The sequence below is a fragment of the Barbatula barbatula genome, assembly GCF_947034865.1.
Source record: "Barbatula barbatula genome assembly, chromosome: 25".
In the NCBI taxonomy this organism is placed as follows: domain Eukaryota; kingdom Metazoa; phylum Chordata; class Actinopteri; order Cypriniformes; family Nemacheilidae; genus Barbatula; species Barbatula barbatula.
In genome coordinates, this window is record NC_136788.1 from 11,148,175 (window position 1) to 11,175,969 (window position 27,795).

Genomic DNA, 27,795 nt, shown 5'->3' on the forward strand with positions numbered 1-27,795 from the left:
AAATCTAAACAGTTCTGAAAACTACAGATGTAGAAAAAAGCAAATAAACACCTAGAAATAAAATCATCATGTTTAGTAGGCTTCCTGTATGCCACATTCCCAGGACCCCATTTGAAACCCCTGTACTAAGAGGTTTTCTCTAGGATCACAATTAGTCACTTTGCCTCTCAAAATACCCGGCAGATAAGTAACGTTGTGACCTATTTTGATTACCAAATATTATCTGGCTTCAAAGTTTCAAAAGTCTCAAAGCTGGTTTGGTTTGATTCTTGGCTTAGTTTTACATATTCATTTTCTTTAAAAACGTTCTATCAAGGCATCAAAAAAATAGACAGTCACATCTTTGCTCTATTGGGTAAGCTGGCTGATGGGGGCTCTTATATGGGCCAGTCTGGATTCGAGTGCTCTGAAGTGGAAGAGAGAGAGACTGTACCTCCACCTCCAACTCTTTAGTGGCGGTCTGGAGCTCCATGGGCACGGTGCATTCAAGCGTGTTGCCCACCAGAGTGACACTCTCACAGGTCCGGTTCGAAACTCTAAGCACCTCGCCGTTTTTTACCGCCTCTTGATTCACAGGAGGAACCTGCAGAGAAAAGAAAGTTATGACAAATCCAAGTGAAAAATCTCATTGCTTTGTGCCACTCACACAAATGCAGACACACCACCGTACCGCAAGACATTTACACTCATTAACATAATGTGCCGTTCAGTCTGCGGGTTTCTGTAAATTTGCCCCATGTCTTACAGGGGTATATGAGGCGTATAGATTGCATCTTTAAACTCGGCCTGCTTTGGTGTACGGAGCAGAGCAGAAGGCAATAAAGACAGCGATCACATTCCTCACATGACAGCCTGGGCTTTGCAGATTGGACACACTCCACTCCTGCACCTGTTACTATACAGTGCAGGCCAGCTTGAGATTGCAAACCAACAAACACACACAGCGCGCACATGTGCATGACTCGCATTTATAGATGGGTAAACAGTCATTCATCAAATAAAAACACTCAAAAAAATATTTTTTATGTTTGGCCTTTAAGTAAATATTCACTTGAATCAGTATTGTGTTTTTTAGAGCATGTGGGTGGGTGACATCCCCCCCCGAACAAACTGTACTATTCGGACCCATCAGCCTTACATGGTAGGGTCACCATTCACTTACGTTCTATGAAAATCAAGCTGCAAAATAAATATTTGTCGAGTGAACTATTCCTTTAAGGCATAGGCACAGATATACAGTAAATCTCTGGGACAGATGCAGAAATGGTGATTGCCGTGCCTCTCACTGTGCTGCAACAACTTCAGTGGAAAGGAGCCTAGCTTCACTTTACAACTTGTAACACACAATCTTTGACGTTTTGATAAACCCTTGGAGCATCAACAGTCCTGCCAAGTGCAATTTTATTTCCCTTAAGAAGACCTTAAGTATCAAGCAGTACAACCTAAACAAACACACAGCATGGGAATGAAAGCGCATGATAGGCAGTTTAATGATAATTAAATTAAACTGCTCCACTACAACCCATTATTGAACATACAGTGCCTTTAAATGGCCCTGAACGAGTACACAATGCCTCACGTGTGTCTCTGTTTATGTGTGTCCAGGGTCCCGAGGGGTGCGAAGGGATTGGAAGTCTTGCGTGGGAAGAAAAAGCTGAATCTCACACGACCCCCCTCCCCTTCACAACAGCTGCACTTGACTTTTGAGTGGCAGTTTTGGGGGGGGAAATATCTACTCGTATATTTCATTGTTAAAATATTGAGTTTTTCACCAGCTTCATCTGAAAAATGTAAAGGGTCTCGCCATCAATGTGTCATAGGCTATAGTCTTCGGGGGAAGAGAACAATGTCAATGATGGAGGGACGCAGGAAGTTCTCAATGGAATACAAACTAAACTTCCTGTTTTGTTTCAGTATTGTTTCCTTCCAACTTAAAAAGAAGTGTGAAGCATGCCAGAAAGATGACAATTGTACCATACACAACCACTGGATCAATAGCAATTACAGATTTTAATATGACGTTCTTTCCACTGTATGACTCATCTTGCACCGCACATACTTTGTACAATCAAATTGTGTCAAGAATTTGAATGGCCCTTCCTTTCATTCCACCTACAAATGATTTGCAAGAAGACTTGCAATCTTGGTTATCCATCTTACCTTTATCTCCAGAATGCTCTTGTTGCCTCTTGGTGTAACAGTGGGCTTCTGAAACTCTTCAAACCTGGGGTCCTCCACATACAGCAGGTCGTACTGCTCTGTAGAAAATCCATCCAACACAAAGGTGATTTTTGTGGCGACTGGAGGCTGAACATTGAGGCCCTTCAGGGAGGGAGTAATGCACAGAATATTTTGCTTGTCCTCGTCGTGGGTGCAGGTCTGGGCATAGAACACAAACACAAATACAAATTAGCCATCGCAATATTCACAGCTTTATGCCAGCTTATGACAGCTTTAAGTCAATGCTGAGGCACGTTACACTTTGACGCGTGCCACTTATTTTGTAAATACATTTCGAGGGGGATGGTGCTGTCACATTGTTTTTGGTGTTAGCTGTGGGACATACACTTTCCTAACCTAAAGCAACAATTACATATCATGTTTAATTAAAAAAAATATTAAGAATGATTAGAACTATAAGATTTATTCAAAAATATCCAAGTGTAATAGATGCAATCTTCTGATCTTTGAAATAATGTCTCTTCATGATCAAGGCAAAAATAGAAATATTGCAAAATATTATTACAACTTAAAAATGTGTTCTATTTTAATAATGTAATTCCATTGATGACTTTTCAGCATCATTGCTTCACAGTATGCCGTGTCACACACTTAAAAAAGATCTTCGACCAGTATATGCGGAACATGGATGTTGTGGTAAGGATGGACAAAACATAAGTCAGTAAATGCATCAAATCATTATAAAATGGATTATGTGTGCATCAGTGATATAAAAAACATTGTATGAAGCATACATTATAAAATGCTTAATGTACCTGTGAAACACCATAACGTTTTAATCAACTTACAGCTTATAACGTTTATTGTAGGGGCTCAGGTTTTTCTGTCATTTGGCTTAAATCTGATGTTTTAAAAGATAAAGCTCTATGCAGTGTCTGTTTATGCCAGTATATTGGCTACGATGACAAATGCCCTATAGACACTCTTCTCCGCTCCTTAAATACACGAAAAATTTGTCTTTATATAAGAGTATTTGAAAATGCGTTCTCTTAACTCAACAAAGAAACCGCTCTTTATTTACCCCTGCATTTCTTATACGTAGCACCTAAACTCTGGAAAAGCCTTCCCGACACTATTCACAATATTCACTTAATGCAAAATATGCTAAATAAACCACCGGGAAACTGCATATATTGGATATTATTTACTAGAATAAACATGTTCTATAAACACCATGTATTATGCTGTGTTTTTACCTTTTTCTTATTTTCTCCTGTAACGTTGCTTTAGAACAATGCACATTGTGAAAAGCACTAATTAAATAAAATTGAATTACTTCGTTAAAAACAGAGACTGGGCCAATTTATGATGTTTGACTGACAGCTTGATGATCCAATTATGTTTCAAGATTTAGTCACAAGCTCTTTGAAACACGTGTCATTGGTTAAGCATTCGCAAAACCCAGAGACAGACGTAAAGTCTGAATAATAGTTATGATTTATTAAAAAGAAGATAAAATATGGAGTATGTTTTCACCTGACACAGACAATTTACATTACAAAACTTAAAGTTAAGAGGGGATAAGAGGGGATGGTGGTTTTAAAAAGGGGATGCATTTTGTAGTTTTCTACAACAAGGGGGCATCCCCTCGCATCTCCCTTCAATTCGAGCCCTGTTTATATCAGAGTTTCATAGAAGGGCATAACCCTGTTGATTTGGTTCAGACAAAAAGTCAAGATGATAACCGGACTTTATTAACATCATATCATATATCATGTCTCAGATCATATAATAGTTATTAAATAGTTATTTTTTTAGAAGTTTTCTATAGAGTTCCTTAGTGTTAAGTAACAGCATAATATGTAAAGTCATTCCAACATTTGCCTAAGTAAGATTTTCCCTTCCAGTGTTGCATGCAATTTTTTTCATTACGTGGATTGCATGCTTCAATTAAAGCTTGCGCTCAATGTATCCGTGCCAAAGTACACAGTCATGCCACAAAGAATTGTGACATTTCCAAAATATTGTGGATTTATGAAAACGAGATCCTTTGAATACCTCTGAAATGAAAATGAAGTCATCTCAAATTGTGGATTGATCCTGTCAAACCAGAAGTAAAACCCATCGGTTTGCGAAACATTGTGGGGGTATGTACTGTACATCTATATCTTATAGGGTAGTGGAAATGGGTTGTTTGTGAGAGGGAAGGTGTGACTCATGTGATCATGCATGAGTTATAACTCAACGGCTTCGGGAACCAGCTGTGACATCTTTTGGCAGCTCTTTCAGGTCTCCATTTTACATTGGAACACCAAAGAACCCTAATTTGCTGTTTTTCCTGCACGTCTGTCATGTCTACCTGGTTTAATATGCTGTCCTCGGGTGCACTTTGCTATCCTTGAGTGTTTAAGACAAACTACACTCTTGAAAATAAAGGTGATACAAAATGTTACTCACAGCGATGCCATAGAAGAACCAATTTATTTTGACCAAAGAACCATGTTGGAGTTCATATTGATACCACTCACTTTCGGTTGCAGACATACTATTTAACAAAAGTTCTAATTTTGCATACTCACTATTTTCTACACGATTTCTTTACCTTGGTGGTAATGTCCTGTCAACATCTCTTGAGCAACATCCCACATGGGAAGCAAACAAACAGCTCAACCCTTTCATTCACATAAAAAACAACAACACAGAGACTGAACAGGGAATTAACTACAGTATGGAAATGGTCATGCAAATGAACAGTTCTTGTGTAGCGAACTAACTAACTCTTTGCATATTTAGAGAAGTAAGGGGCTAACCGACGAGACTTGTCAAATGCTTGTAAAGCACTCTGGCCTGCTGTGCTGCTTGACAAACATGGCGTTTAATTGTTTAGAATGGATCAAGTATCTCAAAGGGCTTCTGAGGGGAGAGGAGGGTGGATAACAGCTGCTAAAGAAAGCAGGCAAAGGATGATGGGAAACACTAAAAACCATTCAAACCGGTGATTGGGGGACGAATATGCTCAGTGGGAATTAATATTATGTTTTATGACAGGTATTCGATGGGAATTATTTATGAAGTTGTTGATATAACTTATCTCCATTATATACGGTTTCTCTCAATATGGATTCTTATAACTGTACTTCTTTATAGCGATAACAGAGAATAACTGCAAACAATTAATAGGAAGTATGGACTCCCACATATCCGCATACCATGTTTGGGACCAGCATCCAAACCACAATGTGGGAAAGAAAAGCATGGAGATGAGAAAGGCAGGTTCGGTTTGTGTTAAGATGAATCTGACATGGAAATGACTCTTTGAATCCCCAAAACAGGTGGGGTTCATGCTAGAAACCCTACTAGGTGTCTGGAGCATATTCGACTGTTGTATTCGTCTATTCTCACCTCTTATACAGGACAAAGCAATACCTGAACATGACCCTGGTTTAAACGCAGAACCTTTTAGAAATCTTGAATTGGAAGATTGTTCCAAAACAAACAAAAAACGTTCTTGGGTTCTCTTCTAATTTCCAACATTCAACGACAAGCTACGGCCTGCTATAATTGCTTTTCATGTTGGTGGGAAAGGCGAGATCGGCTGATCCTTGGATTAAGCAAAAATCTTAGAAGTAGATATTCAAGAAAGCTCTTGAGAGTTCTTCCCCGTTTTCCTGAGCCCAATAATTTGCCTCGGTTCTTAACGTCCCATTCTGGCTGCAGATATCCATGAACGATTTCAAATGGTCGCTGATGGTTAACAAGTATCCACAGTCTCCGCAGGAAATATAAAAGTGATCGCTGTCCACTATTCTTTCGTTTCAGGTCTGTCAGCAGCTAGACAGAGACAGTGGCCCACAAGAAACCTGAGCTACCGACCGCATTTCTGTTTCCGCCATCGGTGATCAGACTTCAGCGTAATAGATGACAGCTCGACTCGGGTTACGCCACCGTAGTCGGCGTGATTCACAAAAAAGCTGACGGAAGACAGGAAGTTTTCTACCACACTGATCTCCAATAAAAGTGAGGATGGAAAACAATAAACTCTTGTGTGCTTAACAATTTAGGACAGGAATATGGTCTTGACGCCCACTGTTTATAGGGAAGAATTTACATTTAACAGCTGCGGAGTCGTGAAAATTTATTTGTAAAGAGATGGTTTAATATATTGACTCATTTTGTGATTGATGGATCTATTGTTAAAAGGGGGAAATGTTCCAAATTCTTGGACATATTGCATCGTAAAAAACAAATTCAGCTAACAATGTGATCATTGCTTTTGTTTTGATAGAAAACATATGAATAAGAAAAGTAAGCATCATCAGTCTGTTTAAGGAGAACAGAACTGCAAAAGGTAAAGAGATACAATCGAAGAAGAAGATGTGTGTTCAGCATGGGCCTTTGTCCTGGGCTACGACAGGACTTGTATGCTTAAGATTAGATAGCTTTGTTTGTATGAACCACCTCAGGATCATGCTTCACCTCCAAAGAAATCAGATAAGGGAAAACTGTGTGTAAATGAGTGTTTGTCTGGTCTTACAAAGACAGAAGCAGGCACTGTTGCCACCTGATGGGATCCATCTATTTTATAATAAACATTGTATGAGTTTGCTTTGGGAGCCCGAGGTGATAATTACATTTAACACAAATGATGTTTCCATTTTGTCCTTACGAGTGCAGTTTGGAACAGTGCTTTCTTTATTTCCTAGACCTGCTTTTCAGTTCAATGGGGTTAATGATAATAACACGCCTGTGCAATGGTAGGGAGGTATTTGATGTGACGGCATACAGTGTAAGGTTTGCAGACTCACCACAGTGCAGACTTTGCCTTCTGTGGCAGCGGTGAGAACCATCTGAGGTTGGAGGGCCGAGTGGAGGTGGATCCCATTCACAGTCACCGTGCTTCCTCCGCTGTGAAAAAAAATGCAACAAAGACGATTTAACATGCTGTCAAATGTTTGCTTCAGCATTAAACCAGTGCCAACCATACTGAGCTTTCTATGTTTGGTTTTCTGTCACTGGTGGCTTAGTGTAGAGAAGGTGGAGATCGGCTAACCTGATGAAGGAATGCTTGGGTTGGATGCTGGAGATGTGTGGGTCCTTGTTGTAGGTGTAGCTGACTGGAGCCTCACGGATCACTCCATCAATGTTTACCTTCACCTTGTATTTGGATGGCGATGGCTGAGATGGAGTCCGACATGTCAACATTGAGGCCGATATACTGCGAAACACAAATAGAAACACGTTTTTTTATCATTCTTTTTTAATAACAATTTTATGTAAAACACAGAGAGGTTTAGAGATGACACACCCACCTCTGTAGCACACATATAGCATTTCCTATTGTAACCATTTGCACGTTTCCACTGCTTAGAAATGAACCCCTGATGGTGAGCATTGTTCCGCCAGTCTTGGGTCCAAACTCAGGAAAGATCTCTGTGATAACTGGATTCTGGAACAATAAAACAAGAGTGATTGCATTTCACAAGACACTGTGTCAAGGAAATAAAACTGGACCACACTGAAGTCATATCCATCGCAACCCACTTACTGGGTCTGTGTCAACTAGTTGTGTGCTAGTTTTATACATGCCAACAATAGGAAAAAGATGTCTCTATCATCTCTATTAATGCGTCTCCGTGACAATATATTATACAGTAATCTATATCTATGTATCATCTGAATACATTAGGAATTGTGAGAAAATGATATTAAAGTGACCACTGAGTTCTGAATGTTCACAAAGAATGTTATGAGTGAGCCGTGTCAGCGCTGTGGACATCTGAGATGGTCTGAGTTCATCTGGAATGTCAGCGTGAAAGCCAGAGCTTTTGCGCACCTTCTGAAACTAATAACATGTCAGCCAGAGGTTGACAGAAACCTCAAATGAGATGTGACTATTTTTGAACCATTTGTGAGGATGCAAGCAGCATGTATCTGGCACTGGACATCTGCACACTTTCGTATCCTCGCAGCTGCTGGGCGTTCTTTTCTAATTCATTGCTTTTGGCAGCCAGAAACAGCAAAGTGTGTCATTTCCATAAGGCCGAACTTCACAGAAGTTCACAGAAGATGTCCACAGAAAAACTTTAACTGTTCTTAATGTGCATTATGAAACCTGTGGTATTGGAACGGCGACAAACCCAAAATATGCAGGGTGAAATCCTTTCATTGTGAATCTGTGAAGACTCTTACCACAAATAAGAAACCGTCTTTCAAGGCCTCTTCTTTGCCACTGCGTACCCTCACCGTAGAGTCAACATTGGAAGCGTTCACATGATCCAACGCACAGACCAACCTGGCACAAACAAAAGGACATTAACATCTCCCGCCACAAAAACAGTGAACAAGGCGTGGTTGTAAATCGGTAGAGTAAGCAGGCTATTAGTCTGCACTAATTTAATGATAACCTTACAACTCTGCAGAAACTACACATGAGCTATTCTCTAAGGGAATTTCTTCTGTCCTCTCACAATAGGAGGGCTGTAGAGTTGTATGTCCGGGGGCACGTAGGCTCATGGGTTTTGTTTGTTTATGGTACGACAGTTTGACATGGAAGGCAGGGATGCACAATAGAACAATTTTACAGGCCAATTTAACATTCTGCAGTGTTGCAAAAGGAGTGTTATGCTGAGAATGTGACCTAGCGTGTCTCTGAAGTTCTATTTACACAGTCCGAAAGAGGATTTTTACATGTACTTGCTAAACCACACAAGATAATTAACTACCAGTTTATTAAAATTTAAACATGTAAGGTTGAGGATTAATGGCATGGTTTGTCTATTTACATCTAACTAACAATGACATTTGTGTTAACTGTTCTACTATTTGGAATTTGATCAGACCATTTAGGCTGCAACACATTAAAAATTTTAAGACACCAACTTATTGAGAATAATACAAATCTCAACATACTGATGATTGCTACTGTCCTTCCTTTTCAGTTTACACTTAGTTCCAGCAACAGTCACGTCGATTAGCTTGGTGTCGAAGTGCTCTTTCTTATTAAATCCAAAATGTTTGCCGCAGATTGTCACATTAGTGTGGCCCCCGAGCGGAGCAGACGAAGGAGAAACCTAAAAAACAAGAAGTTGTGAGGTCAAATTATGGCAGTGGTTTTCTTTCAGTCTGCTCTCCTACTGTGTTTCTTTATGCCAAGCATTTCCCTCCAATCATGAGGTTGGTTACCATTGACAATCATTTGTTTTGCTTGTATGGACACTCTGAAGGCAGGGGGTCTTCCAGTAAATAGGGATGAAGACAAAAAACAAGAACAAAATTACCTTCCTGTCTCCCTTTGTGCTTTAGTCTTGGGTTAAAAATGCCCTTTAAGTTGTGCAAACAGCTGTGGCTAAGAACCTTAACATTGGTATGTCTGAATCCAGTGTTAGTATAACATCTATTCTGTACGAAGATTATTTTATATAATACGTTTTAAAGACAAGATGTGTCCCACAATGTATGTTATACTGTATCCCACAATCTCGCTGTTCTGTGCTGAATAAAAATGGGATCTTATTTAAAATTTAATAATCTCCTTTGGAATTAAGCACTATCAGACGCTATAAATAATTTTACTCCGAGACCAAACAACAATTTTTTTGTCCACAGTCAGTTTTTGTTATACTTAAGTTTTAAAGGTCTAGCAATTTAGCAGCATCTAGTGGTGAGGTTGCAAATTGCAACCAATGGCTCACTCCCCCGCTCCCTTTCGAAGCACTATAATGTCTGAGACAGGACAATAATGTAAATGCATATTTACGTCTTTGCTGAAGATAACATTTATGAAACGCTCTGTAGAGCAGTTTTTCTATTTACTGTATAGTAGAGCAGGTCCTCTATTTACTGTAGAAACAACATAACAATGCGCTGGTTTTGTTTATACTTGTGCGTTTTTGTCCGCTTCCACAGGCAATGGTCACTAGGTGGCAGTGTCCACAGGGGTGTTGCTTGTGCAACAAAGACAAGAGCCGAAGAAGAAGCGGTTGGTTTTGTATGCTGTCTGAAGCATTTAGCAGTGATAGCGGCACGTAAACAGTCACTTTTGCAGCTTGAGTTGTCAAATACAGAAGAAACTAAATGTATTTATATAATACATTCGGAAAAGCGAATATGTAACCTGATGCTATCACAGAGTTCTTTTACCTAAAGGGAGGCGTTTCAAGGAGACCAATTACAGCGCTTGTGGTCGGAGACGCATCGATGTGATTTATATTTTTGGAAAGTTGCGCGTAGGCTACAGTGTAGGTCCGACGCAGAAGTGAAAATCCCCCTTAAGGGGGCCTGTTTTCTATACAATATCTGAGACACCTGGTTGATCTTTATTGAAAAGCAGATGCTGTTGCTTTGTAAACAGAGCACATGGCCTCATTTCGACTCTGTTAATTATTAAGACTTCAGAGCACCATTTATCATAAGCAGATCTTACACAAATCCAAACACAGTTTAGGCCACTCTGCAGCAATGCATGGATCTGGAGGAGGTACAAAACACGGCTGATGTTTATATCCATACACAAGTCGGCAAATAAATACTTGATATTTAGAATCAATATTCATCTTTAAAAAAGAGCAGAGATCTTTGAAACCCACACCACAATGGTTAACCTCAAAAACACTGCAATGCAGGCAGAATCAATGAAAGGTCAGAGTTTGACACGCGGTTCTTTTACTTAGAAAGCACTTATTCTATTAGCTATTTGCTATTAGGTGCTTTAAAACCATGGTAATACTGTTTGCGGCAGGGTGGCCAATTACCTTGGTGATGAGGAGGGGGCAGGAGTCCTGGATCCACTGAGAGAGGCGGCACTGAGGAGCCCTCGTACAGCGATCAGAAGTCTTACACCATCCACATCCCATGAAGGCGGGGGCCAAAAGACAGGAACTACAGGACCATAACTGTTCACAGCCAGGACCTCTGAGAGGAACCTTAGTGACCTGGACAGCACACAGAAACATATAATTCTAATATCATAAATATATTATATTTAACATGTTTGGGCAGATGCTTGTTTATCTTTTACACACATAAAGGGAGGACGTCATACCCTGTTTACTATATCACTTAGAAAATCACGTGAATATATAGCAAAACAATTGATGGTGTAGACCAAGAAAATTATTTATTTCCTATTCCCCTCCTCCCCAAGACATTTTAAGAATGGCTGCATGCTTCACCTTGTTTCCTGTAACCAACAACAAGGAGCAGTCTTGACTCTGCGGAGACACCAGGGCAATCTCTGAGGACACGGGGACTGTGTCCAAGCGGAAGTCCACGTGCGGCTCTGTCTTGCCAAAGCGGGAAAACACCACCTGTGGAGGATGCCAGCAAAAATGGGTGGCCTTTCATATCAAAAGCTTAAACAGTAAACGCACGGCCACATTCGAGAAGCATGTTTACCATTCACAAAGACGTCAAGACAGTTTAGTGGAACATAACCACATTCCACATCGATGATATATCGCTGGAATTGGATGTTTTAAAACATAATAGCCATGGTGCATGTTATTTATAAAGGGCACCATGAAAGAAATGTGAGGGTCATTTCACATACAAGACTTATAAAACAAATTAATATAAATGTTTATATCCAACAGCTACTTTAATACAATAAAACTAGTTTAAATATAATATAAAGAGTAATAAAGTGTATTATATAAATATAACATTAAATATAATTTCCAATTTTGGGGAAATATTAGCCCATATGTGAGATTTAGCCTCGGTGTTTACAAAACATTTTTCGAAAGTTTTTGTCATTTTATCCCGTTCCAAACAAAAAATATCTCCTGGAGTGCATCTTTTAAACCCCTGTAATTTTTTTGTCCTCAGCTGACAGCCTATAAAACACTAAATTACATATCATGTGTGGAACTTTTCTTGGGAGAGAGTCCGAATCAAAGGAAAGTGGAATCCAGAGGCAGTCTTTGTAAACGGACAGAGCCTCTGCTTGCTATGGATACTGTAATAACTGGTGTCTTACCCTTTCGGGGCAAAAAATGACAGATTGAACTGCGGTGACTGTGTTTGATGGCAAGGAGTGGGAAGAGACAAAAGCGCAGGCCTGCAGGCGAGCGCAGACGTTAAGACCCCTGATGATCTGGCATGTTGGGAGGTGTCAGAACAGTGGCTCTTTCCACACACCTGGACTAACATTTATCATGGTTACATTGCAATTACAGGCCTTCAAGACAGGATAAGTATGAATAGCGTCTGTTCTCCATTAGCGATCGGCGTATCGCATCAATAACAGCCCTGGGCTTTAAGAGTGGGGCATCTGGAGTGCGATGGTAGCTGGTGGAGAGCATGTTATTACTGTGGTCCAGCTCATAAACAATAGTGTACGTTTGCAGTCACAACTTGATATCACGGTAATCTTTACTGCAATACACTGCCTGGCTTACATTCTACATAGTAAAAACGTTGTCAAAAGATTTTCATGTCCTGGAGCTGGACAAATATGACGTGCTAATTTTCAGAATTCCAATATAAAACAAAAATTGGCAAATCGTAAGCAGCTCTGAAGGTTTCCAAGTGCGTTAAGCCATAAACGGCTATCAAGTCCCAGAAGTGACTAAACTAAGTCAGGTTGAATTAAGCTTGAGTATAGCAGAAAACTGCTACAAATGGACCCGTTATTGAGGGAGGAATGTTACGTACTCTGGGGAAAAATACGAGCAGCGGCGGCCTAATAACCGTGTGAATTACAGCTCATTGTGTATGTAGGGGAAGTCCTGCTCGCAAACACAAGGCAAGGTGTTGAGTTTTCTCGCCATCAGTGGGAGCACTTCCTCATACAGTATAAGGACCACTGGGACTGTTACTTCCCCACTCCCCTCCCTCTTCCCCACTCTTAAAAAGCTTGTAGGCTCTTATAACTTTCATTTCACACAATTAGCCGTACTCTGCACTCATCTCCCTTGCATTCCATATTTTATTTGACCGTGTCAGTTTTTTTAATGCAAGCTTTTTTGTGTCCCCATTGTCAAGGCCTCTTTAACACTCAAACACTCTCTCTTTGTCTTTGAAAAAACACTCTTTATCTATCTCTCTCTTTTAAATGGGACAGCTGGACCAGCACTCACCCCTTACCAGGCCTCAACATCCAGACAAAAGAGGCGAGAAAAAGTTGAGAGGAAAAATGTAAAAAAGGAAAAGAGACGTAGAGGGGGAGAAAACGACGACAGCTGCAGCCGTTCCAAGAAAATGCCATGCGAAGACGTGTCATCGAAGCCTAGCGCTTACTATTAGCGCACCATTCGGTTCCTCCGCCGTGCTTCCGCACAGCTGTCACCATTTCTCTCGCCACTCATTTTTCAAACATTTTCTTGTGGTATTTACAAAACATGAATGGAAGGTTCCGGTATGATCTTTTCTATCCGAGAGCTTCTTGAGCAAATATTCCCTGGTTTCTGGGACGAAATGCATGGGAGGTTTAATATTTGGGTCAGTTCTGCTCTTGCAGTTTCTGAACTATCAACAGGTTGAGAAAACATTGATAGGCTACATTTCTACTTTTTAGAAGTGAGAGGTGCTCAGGGTCAAAGGGGAACAGCGTGCAAACAGGAAAGCACTATTTCCCAACCTGTCACTGGCACCTGCATTCATATGTGTTTTCACTGGTCACGTACCGACATCCTGCCTATTTACATACACAATAAAACAGGGAAATCGTGCTGGCAAAAACAGCACTTTGACAAACATTTGCTGTTCTTTTCTTTGCAGTGTTTTGCAAACACTGTTTATTTCTTTTTTTGGAATGAGGTCAGCTCACCAAAATGATTACTCATAAGAATGAAAGCAGTATAAACTGTTCATGCCTGTTTATTATAATTGCTGGATTAAAAAGTGACAGTTTAGCATTATCAGCATTAACCAAGAGAATAATTTCGGCTTTAATACACAATGTGAGAATGAAGCCAAACTTGTCATTACCTGGATGACTCGCCCTTCAGCAGTGCCCAGGCTGACCACTGTATGGTTCTGAATCGGGACTACGGCTATGGATGTGAGAAGAATGTTCCGGAAGCGTCCGTGGAAGTAGTCCCGACGTGGGTTGGTGCTTGTAACCTCCAGTCGGTAACCCTTCTCATGCTTTCCACAACCAAAGGAATCTCCTACAAGGCTCTGATGGAAAAAAAGAAGCATCAAATAATCGATTCATCTATTTTTTGAAAGGGGAAATTATTCAAAATAAATTTGTGACTGATTTGCGGCTAAAAAAAGATATAAAATAGGTTATCAATTACGTTTCCCACACACACACGCGCACGACTCACGCACGCACGCACACACACAGCCATAGGATGTGTGGATGCATTCTGTTTTTCCAACAGAGAACTGCCCTCAAATCCACCGTGCAAAATGCAATTTGTGGATAAGATGCCTGTGGAAAGAAGTGATTAGGCCCCAAACAGTAAAGCTCTATCTAAGCTTGCCATCTACTATTTCATCACAGCCAGTGCAGTTGCGCCTCTTCTCCCATGGTGCTTGGATCATCCTCGCTGTGTTCAGATGGTTGTGCTCACAGATGGCAGGAATTCATGGGAAACTGCAAGGAACGGCGAGCTTGCTGTCGCTCTGTTAGAGCTCTGATCGAGTCCAGCTTTATTTGGCGGGGATCTCTACAACCTGTTGAGCTTTGAGGCTATGCTGTAGTTTTGGAGATATTTAAATTAAATGGATAGTTCAACCAGATATGACAATTTTGTCACCATTTACTAACCATCAGGTTGTTCCAACCCTGTATACATTTATTTGTTCTGCTCGACACAAAGGAAGATATTTGGAAGAATGTCAGAAACCAAACAGATCTCATCCCGCATTTACTGCCATAGCATGGGAAATAAATATATTTACATTTATGCATTTGGCAGACGCTTTTATCCAAAGCGACTTACATTGCATTATACTATACATTTGTTTTTAAGTATGTCCATTCCCAGGGATCAAACCCATGACCTTGGCATTGCTAGTGCCACACTCTTAAACACTGAGCTACAGGAAAGCTAAAAAAATACATTTATATTAACTCATTTGGCAGATGAGTAAGCGAGCATATAAACAGCTAAACAGTACCGTTAGTTTACGAGGCAATGCTACTAGGAGGATCAAAGCTTTTTTGGGGGGGAGTCAATGGGGGATGAGATCTGTTTGGTTACTAAAATTCTTAAATATCTGCCTTTTGAGTTCAGAATCAGCAGTGGAAGTTCATACAGGTTTAAAATGACACGAGGGTAATGAATTAAGCATCTCATACGGAACAGGTCTGACTAAAACCTACTTGACAATCTTGGTTTAGTCAAGTTAGTTTGCTTTCGAGTTGAAAGTCACCTGCAGCCAAATACAAAGAAACGGTGCACCTGAGGGCTACACGGTGGTCAAGCTCTAAGGGTCCCAGATCCTAACATGAAAGTCAAGCCATTAATAATTAATGAAACCAGACCACGGCACCACGGCCCATGACTAAAGAGCCTGTCCGAGTACAGAAAACAGGCAGTTTAATGATTAACACTGTGCTCACTCGTCTCGGCTCAGATGGTATATTGTTACACTATGATAAAGGCACCCCTGCAGAAATACTGAACAAACACACCCATGAAATTTCAGACAGGCATAAAAAACAGACACCCGTTCTGTGCCAGGCAGGTGCATAAGAAAAGGGAGAAAAAAGAGTGATTTCTCAATTTATAATTTACCTCATTCTCTTTTTCATTCTCTGCCAGTGTGAGTAAGAAGCATGAGTCAACGTGGTTGCAGCGTTTTGAGGGCACGTCTCAAAGGGTCGCTTTGAAGATGCGGAGAACAATACAGGCTGACGATAAATCAGCCTGAAGGAGCTCTGGGCCCTGCTCTCATTACAGTACTTACAGCTCAGACGCACAGAATCGCTATACACATGCAGGTGAAACGCTAGAGAAGATGGTGAGATTAGAGGGCAGATTATCCCATCCCCTGAAGGTATAGTAGGACTGGTACAGCATTAAGGGACAACCCACCATAGACCGAGAGACACATGTAGCATTAAGGCAGACCAGGGAATTTATCAACTATGAACAAGCTGGCCTTTGATGTGTCTTCAACTAAAGTAAGTTCACTTGGCAAGGTTATGTAAACCCGCTGCGATCCATCACAACAGCATGGCCACCATGCGATTTCAATAGGACTTGCGTAAGCGTGCGTATGAAAGCACCGTGCTTTGGAATTGATTCGGGAGACTCTCTAAAGCTTGACCTATCACCAGCTGAGAACTCCCTGGAGAGTGAACGACTGTTTAAAAGGGGGGAAAAAGACAGTTTAAGGGGGATTATTTTCATAACAAATAAACGGTCTGTGTTTGGAAAGGAAGAACGAAGAAAAAAGCATTAGGAAGCAAAGAAGTGTGTACATTCCACCGCTTGCTCAGGGTATTGCAGGGATCAAGGGCAGAAATTGAAAAACCTGGACGATGTTTTGACAAGCCACGGTTGATGTGATCCTGAGGCTTTTACACCGACATTGAGTCTAGGAGCGTCTGCTGTTGTGGAAGCGTTAAACGGTTAGCCTTGGAGCTATGAGTAGTTTATACAGTCTATTCTTTCTCATGACTTAAAATGCACTCCCCGGTGAGGTTACAGTTATAAATATTAATTCAGGGAATGACGAAAAATATCCCACAGCCATGTGCTATTAAAGTGGTGAAATAAAAAGCTAATGGCAGGAATGGTAGAGCCAGCTCATAGCTCTTCTTCAACACATTAACCAGCTCTTATTGTGTCCAGCACAATGCTGAGGTTATAGGGTTACCACACCCCACCTTTGGATTCTTTACAGCGTTGTGGCCTTTGGCGTCACCTCCAAGAGGTCTGATCTGAGTGAAAGGAGATCCGTATCACCAAATGTCACCTTCATACACTTTCTCTTAGCCTTCTGGTCCTGGAACAGCGGGTATCTTTCTGCTATCTACTGTACAATGCGATGCGTTCCAGAAAAGTCTTGGAAAGTCATTGCTACCCGTTTTTACTACTCAGCTGTTCCTGACGAAAATAATGACCTTTGATCTCATGGAGACTTCACAAATGTTGTGTATACATGTGTGTGTGTGCGTACAAGTGAGGCATATCGTTTGCTTATGGTGTGCTCCACCGGTGCATTTAAATGGCACGTCGAGAAGCAACCCGATTCTTATGTTTGTGGGGCTTGCATGGATTACCGGGTCGTGAGGGTCAGTAGTCTGGGGAGAATTAGAGAAGCTGACAATATTGTGGGATTAAAGGCTGGCATTGCACGTATAGTGGGCCGTGCCTTGGTGCAAGCATGCTGGTTAGTTAATACCATTTGGAGGTCTCAAAAACACTCAACAAGCCTATCGTAGAGATTGTTAATGTCACACCTTGCTTTTCACTAGCGTTTTTGTCTCATGTTTTTTGTGAATTTGAAGTAAGCAAAGACAATTTTTGATCGCATAATGTAGTGTTTGGTTTTACAAATATCTTGTGTCTATCCTTTATGCAAACATTCTGCACAACTTCTAGAGAAAGATTGCATTCTTTCTTCACTCTCCACCTCTCACCCCCATTGACTCGTTCTCTTAACCCAGCAGTCAAGTTATCTGTCAGCATGGAGCTTTGGTTCCTCGCTAGAGCTTCCAAAGGCAAACACAAGGTACAGAACAAGCGCTTGTAGGTTTGCTAAAAAATAATCAGTTTATTCAACTGCTCATAGTTAAATCCATCGCTTGTCCAGCGATTTGACTTAACTTTTTGCTTCGTGTTCCATTCGCTCAAAAGCTCCAAGATTAAATCGTCATGAACAAACCAGTGAGACAAAATATATTTTTAGCATGAAACCATTAATGCGATGAATCAAAGAGATTTGTGTAAACAACAAAAGTAGGATTAATATCTTTGCTTCTCTCCAGACAGAGTACTTGATTATTTATCATTGTTCCTATGCAGTTTAAATAGGCCATACATCACAGTTTGGACCAACACTACATGATATATAGCGACAAAACCCATGACAAGCTAAATGCACATGCTTAACTGCTGTCTAAGTTAAGAGTATATAGAAAATCAAGACAGAGCGAGAATGATCATTCTATCGACAAACACTGAAACATATTATGGAAGTGCTTATGAACCACGCACATCCATTCAATTAGACTAACAGACAAAAGCAAACCGGGAATAATTTAGTGTGGAGTCTATTCTGGAGGCCCGGTCTGTCATTATTTACTTGTGCAGCATGGATCTATTCAAAGCATTAGTGGAAACACCCATTCATTAAAGCAGACACGATGAACACGCTCAAAGAATCCCTTCCCTGTCACGGCACACAAGCATGCACGGTCGAATACAAAACCTCCACCCTGGATGTGATAAAATGGTATGGACTAGAGCTTCATGACCGTGAAGCACCGCGACTCTTCAAAAGATCAAATCCAGCCCTTTATGGAAGAGAAGGGCAGCAGAGCATTCAAATGCCTGGTTTGCAGTTGGCCTGAATAATCAATTCCAATCGTGACTGTAAAGCCTTGGCAGGGCCCGCGTTTCTGCCATGATCTTACAGTTTTACACATGTCTGACAGAGCAAACCATGCCTCTGACAGGACAGATCAGAATTGTTGTGAGATGTTAAAAGAGTTTTGAAGATTCTGTTCCTAATTTTAGTTTTTTTTTGCCATTGAAATGCTGCAGAGAACATTCGTCCATACAAATCCCTTAAATTCATAAAAAAGCGCTTTAATGTGTTCAGGCTTTACTTTTTCTAATTTTAAGAAAATACATTTTCAAAAACATCTTTTCAGGGTGCAAAGGACAAAAACACTGTAATGCTCCATATTCTAACAAATCTAAGTGAGGGTTTTTTGTTTGTGTGTAAAAAAACACACCATATAGGTTGTAACAACACTGTATACACTTTCATTTTTTAACAACAATTCAGTCTTAATCGTTTACATCAGTCTAAATGTGTAAGATCAACAGAGTGTCTGACACAGGACAAATATGCCGTCAAGTTTTCGCTTCTTTACTTAAGGAAATAATGACAAAAAACGCTCTGCAGAGAAGTTTGTTCGTTTAAGGCTTCTGTAGAAACAACATGGCAAATTCCATGCAAGAGGACCCGTAGTGTATGTAGATAGGAAGAGCTCATTCTAAGGTAATAAAAAAATAACGCTTAATTATGTAAGGTCTTTATAGACCTCTGAAGACATAGTTACGTATATTATATTGCATGTGTCATTCACATTTTTTAGAGCCTCCATAACATTTAATATTGGACCTTTAAGGTACATTAACAGTTAGCACTGTCGAAATGAATAGTTTAACAGAAGTTGCCTGCTGTAGTTAAATCTAAGCAGCAAATATGATGGAATCCTTATGTCTATCTATCTTACATCATCTTGCGATGTTACGAAAACATTAAGCCTACTCTTCATTTTCAGAACAAAGATCAAGGTCCATACTCCCAAAACACCCTCCCTCTGCCAAAAACAACATATGTGATAAGGGCATGAGTATGCAGCATACTCATGTTTTTGGTTGTGATGACCATGATTCAAGCGCAAAGCAGGTGGCATCCCTTTCTATGACACACAATTTCAGTGTCAGACCGCTATTCTTCTAAATGTGTAAAACCACGTAACAAATGAAAAATAACCAAATCATAGCAGGAACACGTAAAGCATGACCTAGCGGCAGAACAATGCATCATTGTGCTATCTTTTTGTAAACTGCCGAAATTTGGCATCTCTGTTTATTGCCTTTTCTGTCCAGATACCTTTAGGGATTACGGACAGACTAAGGCATTAATAAAACACATCTGTTTGTTTTAAAGTCTTGAGGAGGAGGGGGTATTGACTAGACAACTTTGCACCACCCCGAATCGAATACAATTGTTAGGTGATATCTCTTTTGTCCAGTTTGAATCGTTCTTTTGAATTTTACATGAGATACTGTGGTCAAAGGAAACAATAGGTTTACTTATGATAAACTACACTGCATCAAATATCCCCATGCGTTCACACACCATCCAACCATGAAGACTCAACAAATCCAATCCACTAGCTGACCAAACATCATGTCACGCGCCACAAAACTCACAAGTCAGGTATCAGGTAAACTCTTGCTCCACGATCACAAGGCCTGTGTCTACTAAAGAATAAGCTTGGAAATATCTGACAGACGTGCTGAATGAGGTGGAAGTGGACTCACAGATAAGCTCTTATTTGTGATGCATTGTTGGGTTTTCAGCAGGTGATAAAATACGACAGTTTCTAGTCGACCCAATCCGTTTCATTTCTTAAGCACACATTCATTCAGCGTGCATCTCCTATACCCCATTGTGTCGGCATTAGCACCAAGCCAGTAAAGCATAATGCCGCATTTAACTGGGTGGGGGAGGTTGAGTCCTACCAAATCCTCCCAAATGTTCATTTGCAGTTGCTGCTGTGCAAGCCTCTACAATTAGCGGGGGCCTTTGAACCTCGACAAACAATTAGTCCGGATCAGTCCGCTCTGGTCATTTAGCAGTGTTGGCAGGCTGATTGAATATACAACCTGACAGAGTTTATTAAATGCTTCAGTGGCTGTTTGATTTATCCCTGGTCAGAATGTCTTTAACCTAGCACACGGGAAGTTCTTTGATGGGACCTCACGCTCAAAGACCCGGAGAGAAGGAAATTACCACAGGAGGGAAAAAATGAGGAAGTGGATCTATAGTGAATGGGAGAGATGGTTCGATAGGCCTGTAGGTCACTGACTCATCAGTAAGCAATCCATTCCTCCGCTTGACACTTACACATGTTTTGGAATTATGCAGAAGTATTTTTAGCCCGAAGGCTGCAAAAATATGTTGAATATGGGCCAGCCACCACAGCACTGAAGGAGGAAGCTACAGTGCCATAAATCTAGTGTAAACATCAACGTTTTAACCAATCACAGGTTTGTTTGGATGCGAAGCCCCTCCCTGAGGACAGATTGCGAGCGCAGGCGTTTATCAGTTATGGTTGTACGCTTATCGGGTTTATGAGGGTATTAAAGATAGAAAAGTAGTTTTAGAGCGGGAAAACAGTTTAGGAAAACAAACTATTTCCAGAAACACTAAAAGTAGTAATTTTATATGTATTTAAAAACAATGTACTATGTATTTGCAGCCAGATATATAGACACAAAAGTCAGGTCACATCCTCACACCACACATGCACAGATGCTGATGAGAGGTCCAGTTTACAACTGGATGCCAGCTGTTCGGTCTCCTCCGGCTACCATTATATCTCAAAGTCACGCAGGTTGCCCGCCAGGGCATAGCTGCCAACATGAACCTACTAGAGAAGCTTGACGTTTTGAGAAAACATACACAGCTGTTCGCATCCACCTGCCCCCGGTTAGTGTTGTTGTTGGACTGACGTCTGCGTGTGGACTTTTGCCAGTGTTGATTCATGCTGACTTACTTCCCTCGTACAAACCACAAATCTCCCACATAAAATACATTTCTCATACATGCACACATAGACACACAAAAGTAACCATGCAAGCAGCTCGCCAAAAAAGACAGGACACAACAAGTACACTTCTTTCATCACGGTCTTGCGTCTTAGTCAGGCACCTCCCAGAACCGAGTCTGTGCCCTGTAGATGATCTAGGTTTTGCCATTTCTGCACAAACACATCTGGGGCATACGGGCACGTACAAGCTAAGGCACGCACAGGCTCATTCGTGCCAACTCTACCACATAAGTGTGTTCTTACATTATCAACACATACTACAATGTGCCACGAGATGAGTGTCGAATGTTCCAGAAATTAGTGTGATTCATTCCTCCGCTGATTTACATTGAAATTTGCTTATGCACAACATAACATTTTCTTTTTTACAAAGTTACTTCAGATCAATGCTCCACTAACGCCTTTTTCTTCACTTTAAGACACGCTGTCTAAAAGCGTGTGTTCATTTAGCCGAACTGGCTGTAATAATTAAAATGGCTGTCCATCAAAACTCCCTCTTTAGGAATTATATTACAGACGACAATCAATCAAGCTTCAGATTCAATTTTAAAGTAATCAGCCTTTGCCAGTTGTTCCTCTGATCAATCGTAATCTAATGATAATTTTGACCTTAAATGTGGCTGTTTGTTATTGCTGGACTCAAGTGTCCCCCCTCCCTCTGCTCTTTAAAGAGACGGGGGTGCTAAGCTCCTTGGGGCGAGTCCAACTCCAGATGACATATGCGCAGAGCACCGCCATTGTTCTAAATAATAAGGACTATATTTTCTGTCAGTTTTATAAACGAATATACAAACTGGTGGATCGATAAATTTAAGAGCTCGGGTGAAGTGTATAACAGACTTTACAGCAATTTACCCGATGCAATATTCAAATAACTATGGCTCCACATTAACAGAAAAAAACAGGAAAGCAAACCCAAATCTAATAAAAACAAAAACTACATCTTAGTGTCAGATACCCATTATTTCCACATAAAGGCAAAGCCCTACCAACCAGCTGGAGCCCAGTTTGTAGAGTCAGAAATCTAAAGCACAATAACAAGACATTGGGAACAATTTATCATCCCTCTTTACAACATAATTGCTTTATGACACCGTGTCAATTGCCTCTTTATGGGACGATAAGACAGACTCTGCAAAACATATGCTACCGGTATCATAATTCTCAGTGATGGCACCAAGTTTTGCCTTAACATGCTCAGACAAACACACATGCACACAGTTACACGCTCATAAATATTGATACACATATATTGCAAACAGCTGAATAAAAATATATTTTATGCCTCATGGCTCTTTTCAAAGTGCCTGAACCTTTTAAAGTTTTAAGCAAACACTCCTAAGGAAATATTTCCAAACCGAGTTGTTATTTAAAAAGCCATTTGAGCTCTTATACATCCACGTAATGAAAGCTGACAAAACCGCGGCTGACTCTGAGCAGATGACAGTGTTTGGACCAAAGATCCACAGAACAAAAATATTTAAAACGTCTGGAGTGGAGCCTGCAGGTCTTCTGCCGTGACAAATGACTGAGAGCACTTTGTGAGTTTGGGAATATAAAGTTCAGGGCACTAAAACTAGTTATTTTAGCTAGAATTTTATAGTTTTATTTAATCAACACTGCATATAGGAATTGATAGTCTGTCTGATATTTGACCTGTGTTTTGACTTGCATAACCTTATATGTTTTGCTTATAGTCAATGTTTTCTTGTACAGCTGCTTTGTAACATTGAAAATTGTAAAAAGCGCTATATAAATAAAGCTGACTTGACTTAAAACGAGAACACCAGATTGGAGAACCGTTTGACTTCTGGACAAGACCAGCGGCTCTGGTCTGGACCATATGAACTGCAAAATCCACCAGTACGAAGACTGTTAGAGACGGTTGAAGAACACCTGCTGGGTGGTTGTCTGGGTTTTCCCGCTCTATGAACTCTGATAAGACATTGAACATGTGTAAAGAGTGCAGGGAACACTAGGAACTGCTAGTTAAACAAAACGGATCATTGACGTGAACGTCAAACAAACGTAGCCTTAAACTTAACCCAGTTGTTCTTCTGACAGAAATTCAAAAATATCTCAACACTAACACAATGAACACATGTATACACAACCAAACTTTAAAAAGAAGCATTTCATATTGCTTATCTTTTATAATTGCAGCTTGCCAAGCCTTTGTAGATTTGGCTCTCCGAGCATGCTTTGCTTTCAAATGTTTAGTACAGTACATCAACTACCATTTTAACACACAGATCGGCTGGATACAGTATATGTGCATGTTGACAAAGTTTTATGACTATGTTTTCTAATGAACTCTGGAGGTAATAGCCCTGCAGTTATTGACAGTCCCCTTAGGGAGTCGTCAGCAATTCTTGTCATTTATTGATCGGCATGATTTGGTGATTGATCCAAAGAATAGTGATGGATAAGTAAAAAAGACAAGAAGGGTCAGTGATTTATGATGGCCGGAGGATAAAGACAAGCAATTTGGTTGACAAGTTAGAATGATGGGCTGTCTTTCTTAAGGGTAAGCTAATATCCTGCTAGAACTAATTACCAAAACAGCACTGGGCCAGATGATCTTAAATGGTACATTTACTAAATGACACTTCATGACCTTACCTGGTTGTATGTTTTCTCATCTGATCCTGTGAAGTGAGAGAGTTTCCTTGTGTATCCCTTCTGCATGAAATCCTTGAAGAAGTTATTGATGTCCGTAATAGAGATAAGGCACATGGCGGAGCTGGCAGTGGGCTCCGGTGAGTCGGGTTTACTGCGGGCGAAGGCGGCGAACAACACATCCTCGCCCTCTTTGAGCCCCATCTCCTGCTGAAAGTCGTGGCCTACCTTTGCAACATGAGCGGCCTGGAGGACATTGAAAACCACCTCTTCTGAACTCTTCTTTCGTCTGCGCTCTGAGTAAATGCACTCGAAGGGCATTTCAACGTATCTCAGGATCTCAGGATCCGATGAGCACATGCGGACGATTCGTGTGTGAAAGGCATTCGAACCGGTGCTTTCGCGTTGGACCGTGAGGAAATACGCATACGGGCCACTCTGGAAGGAATAGACGTAGTGTAGTGGGTAGTTCCCACGTAACCCTGGAGCGAGGTCCATGTAGGATTGCTCTGAGAAGAACTCAAATCCGTCTTGAGTCTCCCTCATCTTCCTAACAGAGATGGTGTGGTGGAGACGGGGTTCAGTTGAGTCAAGAGGCTCAGAGTTGGCGACGAAAAACCGTACCACCTGGCTGCTCATCACGTTGAGGATCTGAGTGCCTGAAGGACCCACCAGGCAGTCCGGGCAACCGTGACTACTGCCATCATTCTTCTTCGAGTACATGCAAGTTACTTCTGCATCCTCTGGATCATCTTCTAACACACGACGGGTACAGATGCCGTTTCCAACCGAGCCACAGCTGAAGAGCTCAGGGTCATAGAACGTCTCCACTAACAGGGCCATGTTGGTGTTGTTGGTGTAGTTCGCATTGGTGGGCATCGGCACACAACCAGCGCATTCATTCTCCACCCTGCAGCCTGGATTGTTGTTCACTGGACCTGTATAATACTCATGAATCTTCGTAAGTGTTCTGGACAAGGCATACAGCTTGTTGATGGCACCTACATATACACTCCCATTGAATTCCAAAAGCTTCTGGATGGGTGTGTCAGATATAAAATGGGAGAGGTCATAGGTCACAGAGAGGTTGAGTTTGGAGCTTTCTATCGGTTCCTCACATGGACTACTCAAGCTCCACCACAGCGTCTGAAGAATGAGGATGCAAGTGGCTTTGGAATAGTAAACTTTCATCTTTGTTCCTCTATGGAGCAAAAAATAAAGGGATTAATGAGAATCAGTTGCAGCAGAATAAAAACTTTCAAGAAAATGCAGCTCCAGTTTACTATCCATTAGCATCAGACCTTCATTTAGTTTAGCATATTAAAACAGACACAGTAGTACACTAAAATACATTTTAGTTGGATTCTATATATAGAACCCATTTGTGCACACAGTAAAGTGTACAAAAGCTTTTTGGACTTGTGACTAAGACAAGCTGCGCTGGACAAATGACACTTGTAAATCACAACCGCACACAGCGCAAAAACAATGATATCACTAGTTGGGATGCATTGTGGGGGCCTTACTCCAGCACCGAATGCCTCAATAAGTCACCACTCTCGGCGTATGACCAATCCATGAATAAAAGAAATAGGGCAAGTGTAAATGGTTCTTGTGCCTCTGAGTTTGAAAGCACTTTCGTGGCGGTGGCGAATCATCAGAGGCAGGCTACACAGAGTGCACTGCGGTGACAAGTCTAACTTTAGACAGCCTTCTCAAGGGAGTGGTTGATAAACTTAATTAAGCCTGGTAGGCTTAGAGAAGTGATTTATTGTTGGTGTACTTAAACTCTTTCAATACTAGGTCGCTTTTAAGGATGAGTGAGAGGCAGGGACAGATCTTAATAATGGGATTCATCCTTACAGTTATCTAAGCCAGGGGTTTTCAAACTGGGGAGCGGGGACCCCCAGGGGGCCTCCTAAAGATTGCAAGGGGTCCTCTTAAACGTTCAGTCCACTGAACATTGGCATTGTTTCAAGTGTTTATCAGCTTTTTTGCTACACACATTCCAGAATGTTCATATTTGTATCTTTCAACAGAGTTATTCTTTTTTTGCAGGCCAAGTGAAAGCCGAATATTTAAGTTTACAAAATCATATTTATCTAACAAAGTTTAAATGCCATAAAAATAGCTGTGTATTTTAAAACGGGGGTCCCTCACAAAAGGTTCATTTTATTTTGTGGTCCTCGGAATCATAAGCAAAAATAAGCAACAGGTACACATGCACACTTCAAATTCACAAAAGCCTTTACACCTTATAAGCTGTCACTATATGGCATAAAATGAAAGATTCAGTCAGGGTTTAATAACAGCATCCCAAACATAACAGAAGCCTGAAGAAGATATTCATGCTCATCTTTATAACAGCATCTCGTTTTACGAACTTTTACATTTCTGACCGTAAACTTTAACTACAGCAGCAATTGTCACACTTTAAATGCTTGCTCTGTTGCAGCTCTAAAACTTGTATAGATGTTTTGAAATACATTGTTGAGAAAAGTGGCAAACATCATAGCTAACGTTACACCAAAAGCCTGTTTTCATATCTACGTCAACGGAACTTACTATAGTAATTTAATCATTTAGTCAACAAATGAAAACGCAGCTTTCTGTAAATGTCTTACAAAACATTGCACTGCATGGAATAATAAATTATGAAATATGTATAGTTTGCTAGTAGTTTATACATTGAGAATATCACCTGACTAGCGTTGCGTATTACGTGTTATTACGTTTCGTTATAACTAAGGGATGAAGTTACCTTTACACATCGAATTCATTTATCTCAACAGTCAGAAATAAGACAAACAAACACTCACCTTTGAAATAAAAGCACCTGTCGGAGACGAAAACAAAAACACAATCACATCTTTAAACGGTCCGTCTGGAAGACGCGTGCGCGCGGTTTCTGTCAGATGCCAGCGGTCTCGAGACTAGATGCGGCGGGGAGTTTTTTGCCCCTGAGTTAAAAAGTTACCCGCTCTTCCTTCCTTCCTCAGCCCCGTTTTCACTCTACTTGAACAGAATGAAAAGCCGGGTGACTCACACTCAGAACGGGTCACGTTAGTTTAAAAGACTCGTGTGCTTTTCTCTGCAAACGCTGGGGCCGTTACTCCGCGTTGCGCGTGCCATTGGACAGAATGGATCTCTCAGGTGAGTGCACTCAAATCACTGACAGTTGCGTCACTGGCTGCAGATTCGATGATTGGCTGTTGATAGAATTCACTTAAACTTTAATAAAGAAAACAATAGGGAAAAGTGGCCCTATTGACTTTTGTGATATCAAAGTGTTTTAGTAGAATATCTACCACTTCAACTCCAAAATTGTATATCTTATTATTAATGCCTGCTCACATTTTAAAGTTGTATTGATATTATTAACGTTGGATTAGTTATGTAATGTATAGAAATGAGTTTTGTCTATCCTAGTGTAAATTATGAATTAGCAAAGTGAGCTGAGCACATAATAAACCATATTGCGTGATTTCACTGCGTCACATACAAAGCCGTCATTA

At 40.8% G+C, this 27,795-nt stretch overlaps 1 protein-coding gene across 2 annotated transcripts in view; it reads right to left on the reverse strand.

The window, feature by feature from the left end:
- The window catches only part of met (MET proto-oncogene, receptor tyrosine kinase), a 37,976-nt gene extending 10,554 nt beyond the window's left edge, over positions 1-27,422 (reverse strand). For both annotated transcript variants that reach the window (XM_079450346.1, XM_079450345.1), the window contains exons 1-12: positions 27,100-27,422; positions 24,284-25,481; positions 14,110-14,301; positions 11,352-11,486; positions 10,932-11,111; positions 9,091-9,251; positions 8,371-8,473; positions 7,491-7,627; positions 7,232-7,396; positions 6,987-7,086; positions 2,161-2,379; positions 434-583 (exon numbers count right to left, since the gene is read on the reverse strand). In XM_079450346.1, the coding sequence (XP_079306472.1) occupies positions 434-583; positions 2,161-2,379; positions 6,987-7,086; positions 7,232-7,396; positions 7,491-7,627; positions 8,371-8,473; positions 9,091-9,251; positions 10,932-11,111; positions 11,352-11,486; positions 14,110-14,301; positions 24,284-25,471 (2,730 nt within the window). In that variant the 5' untranslated portion in view covers positions 25,472-25,481; positions 27,100-27,422. The remainder of the gene's footprint in view (positions 1-433; positions 584-2,160; positions 2,380-6,986; positions 7,087-7,231; positions 7,397-7,490; positions 7,628-8,370; positions 8,474-9,090; positions 9,252-10,931; positions 11,112-11,351; positions 11,487-14,109; positions 14,302-24,283; positions 25,482-27,099) is intronic.
- Between the last annotated feature and the right edge of the window lie 373 nt (positions 27,423-27,795).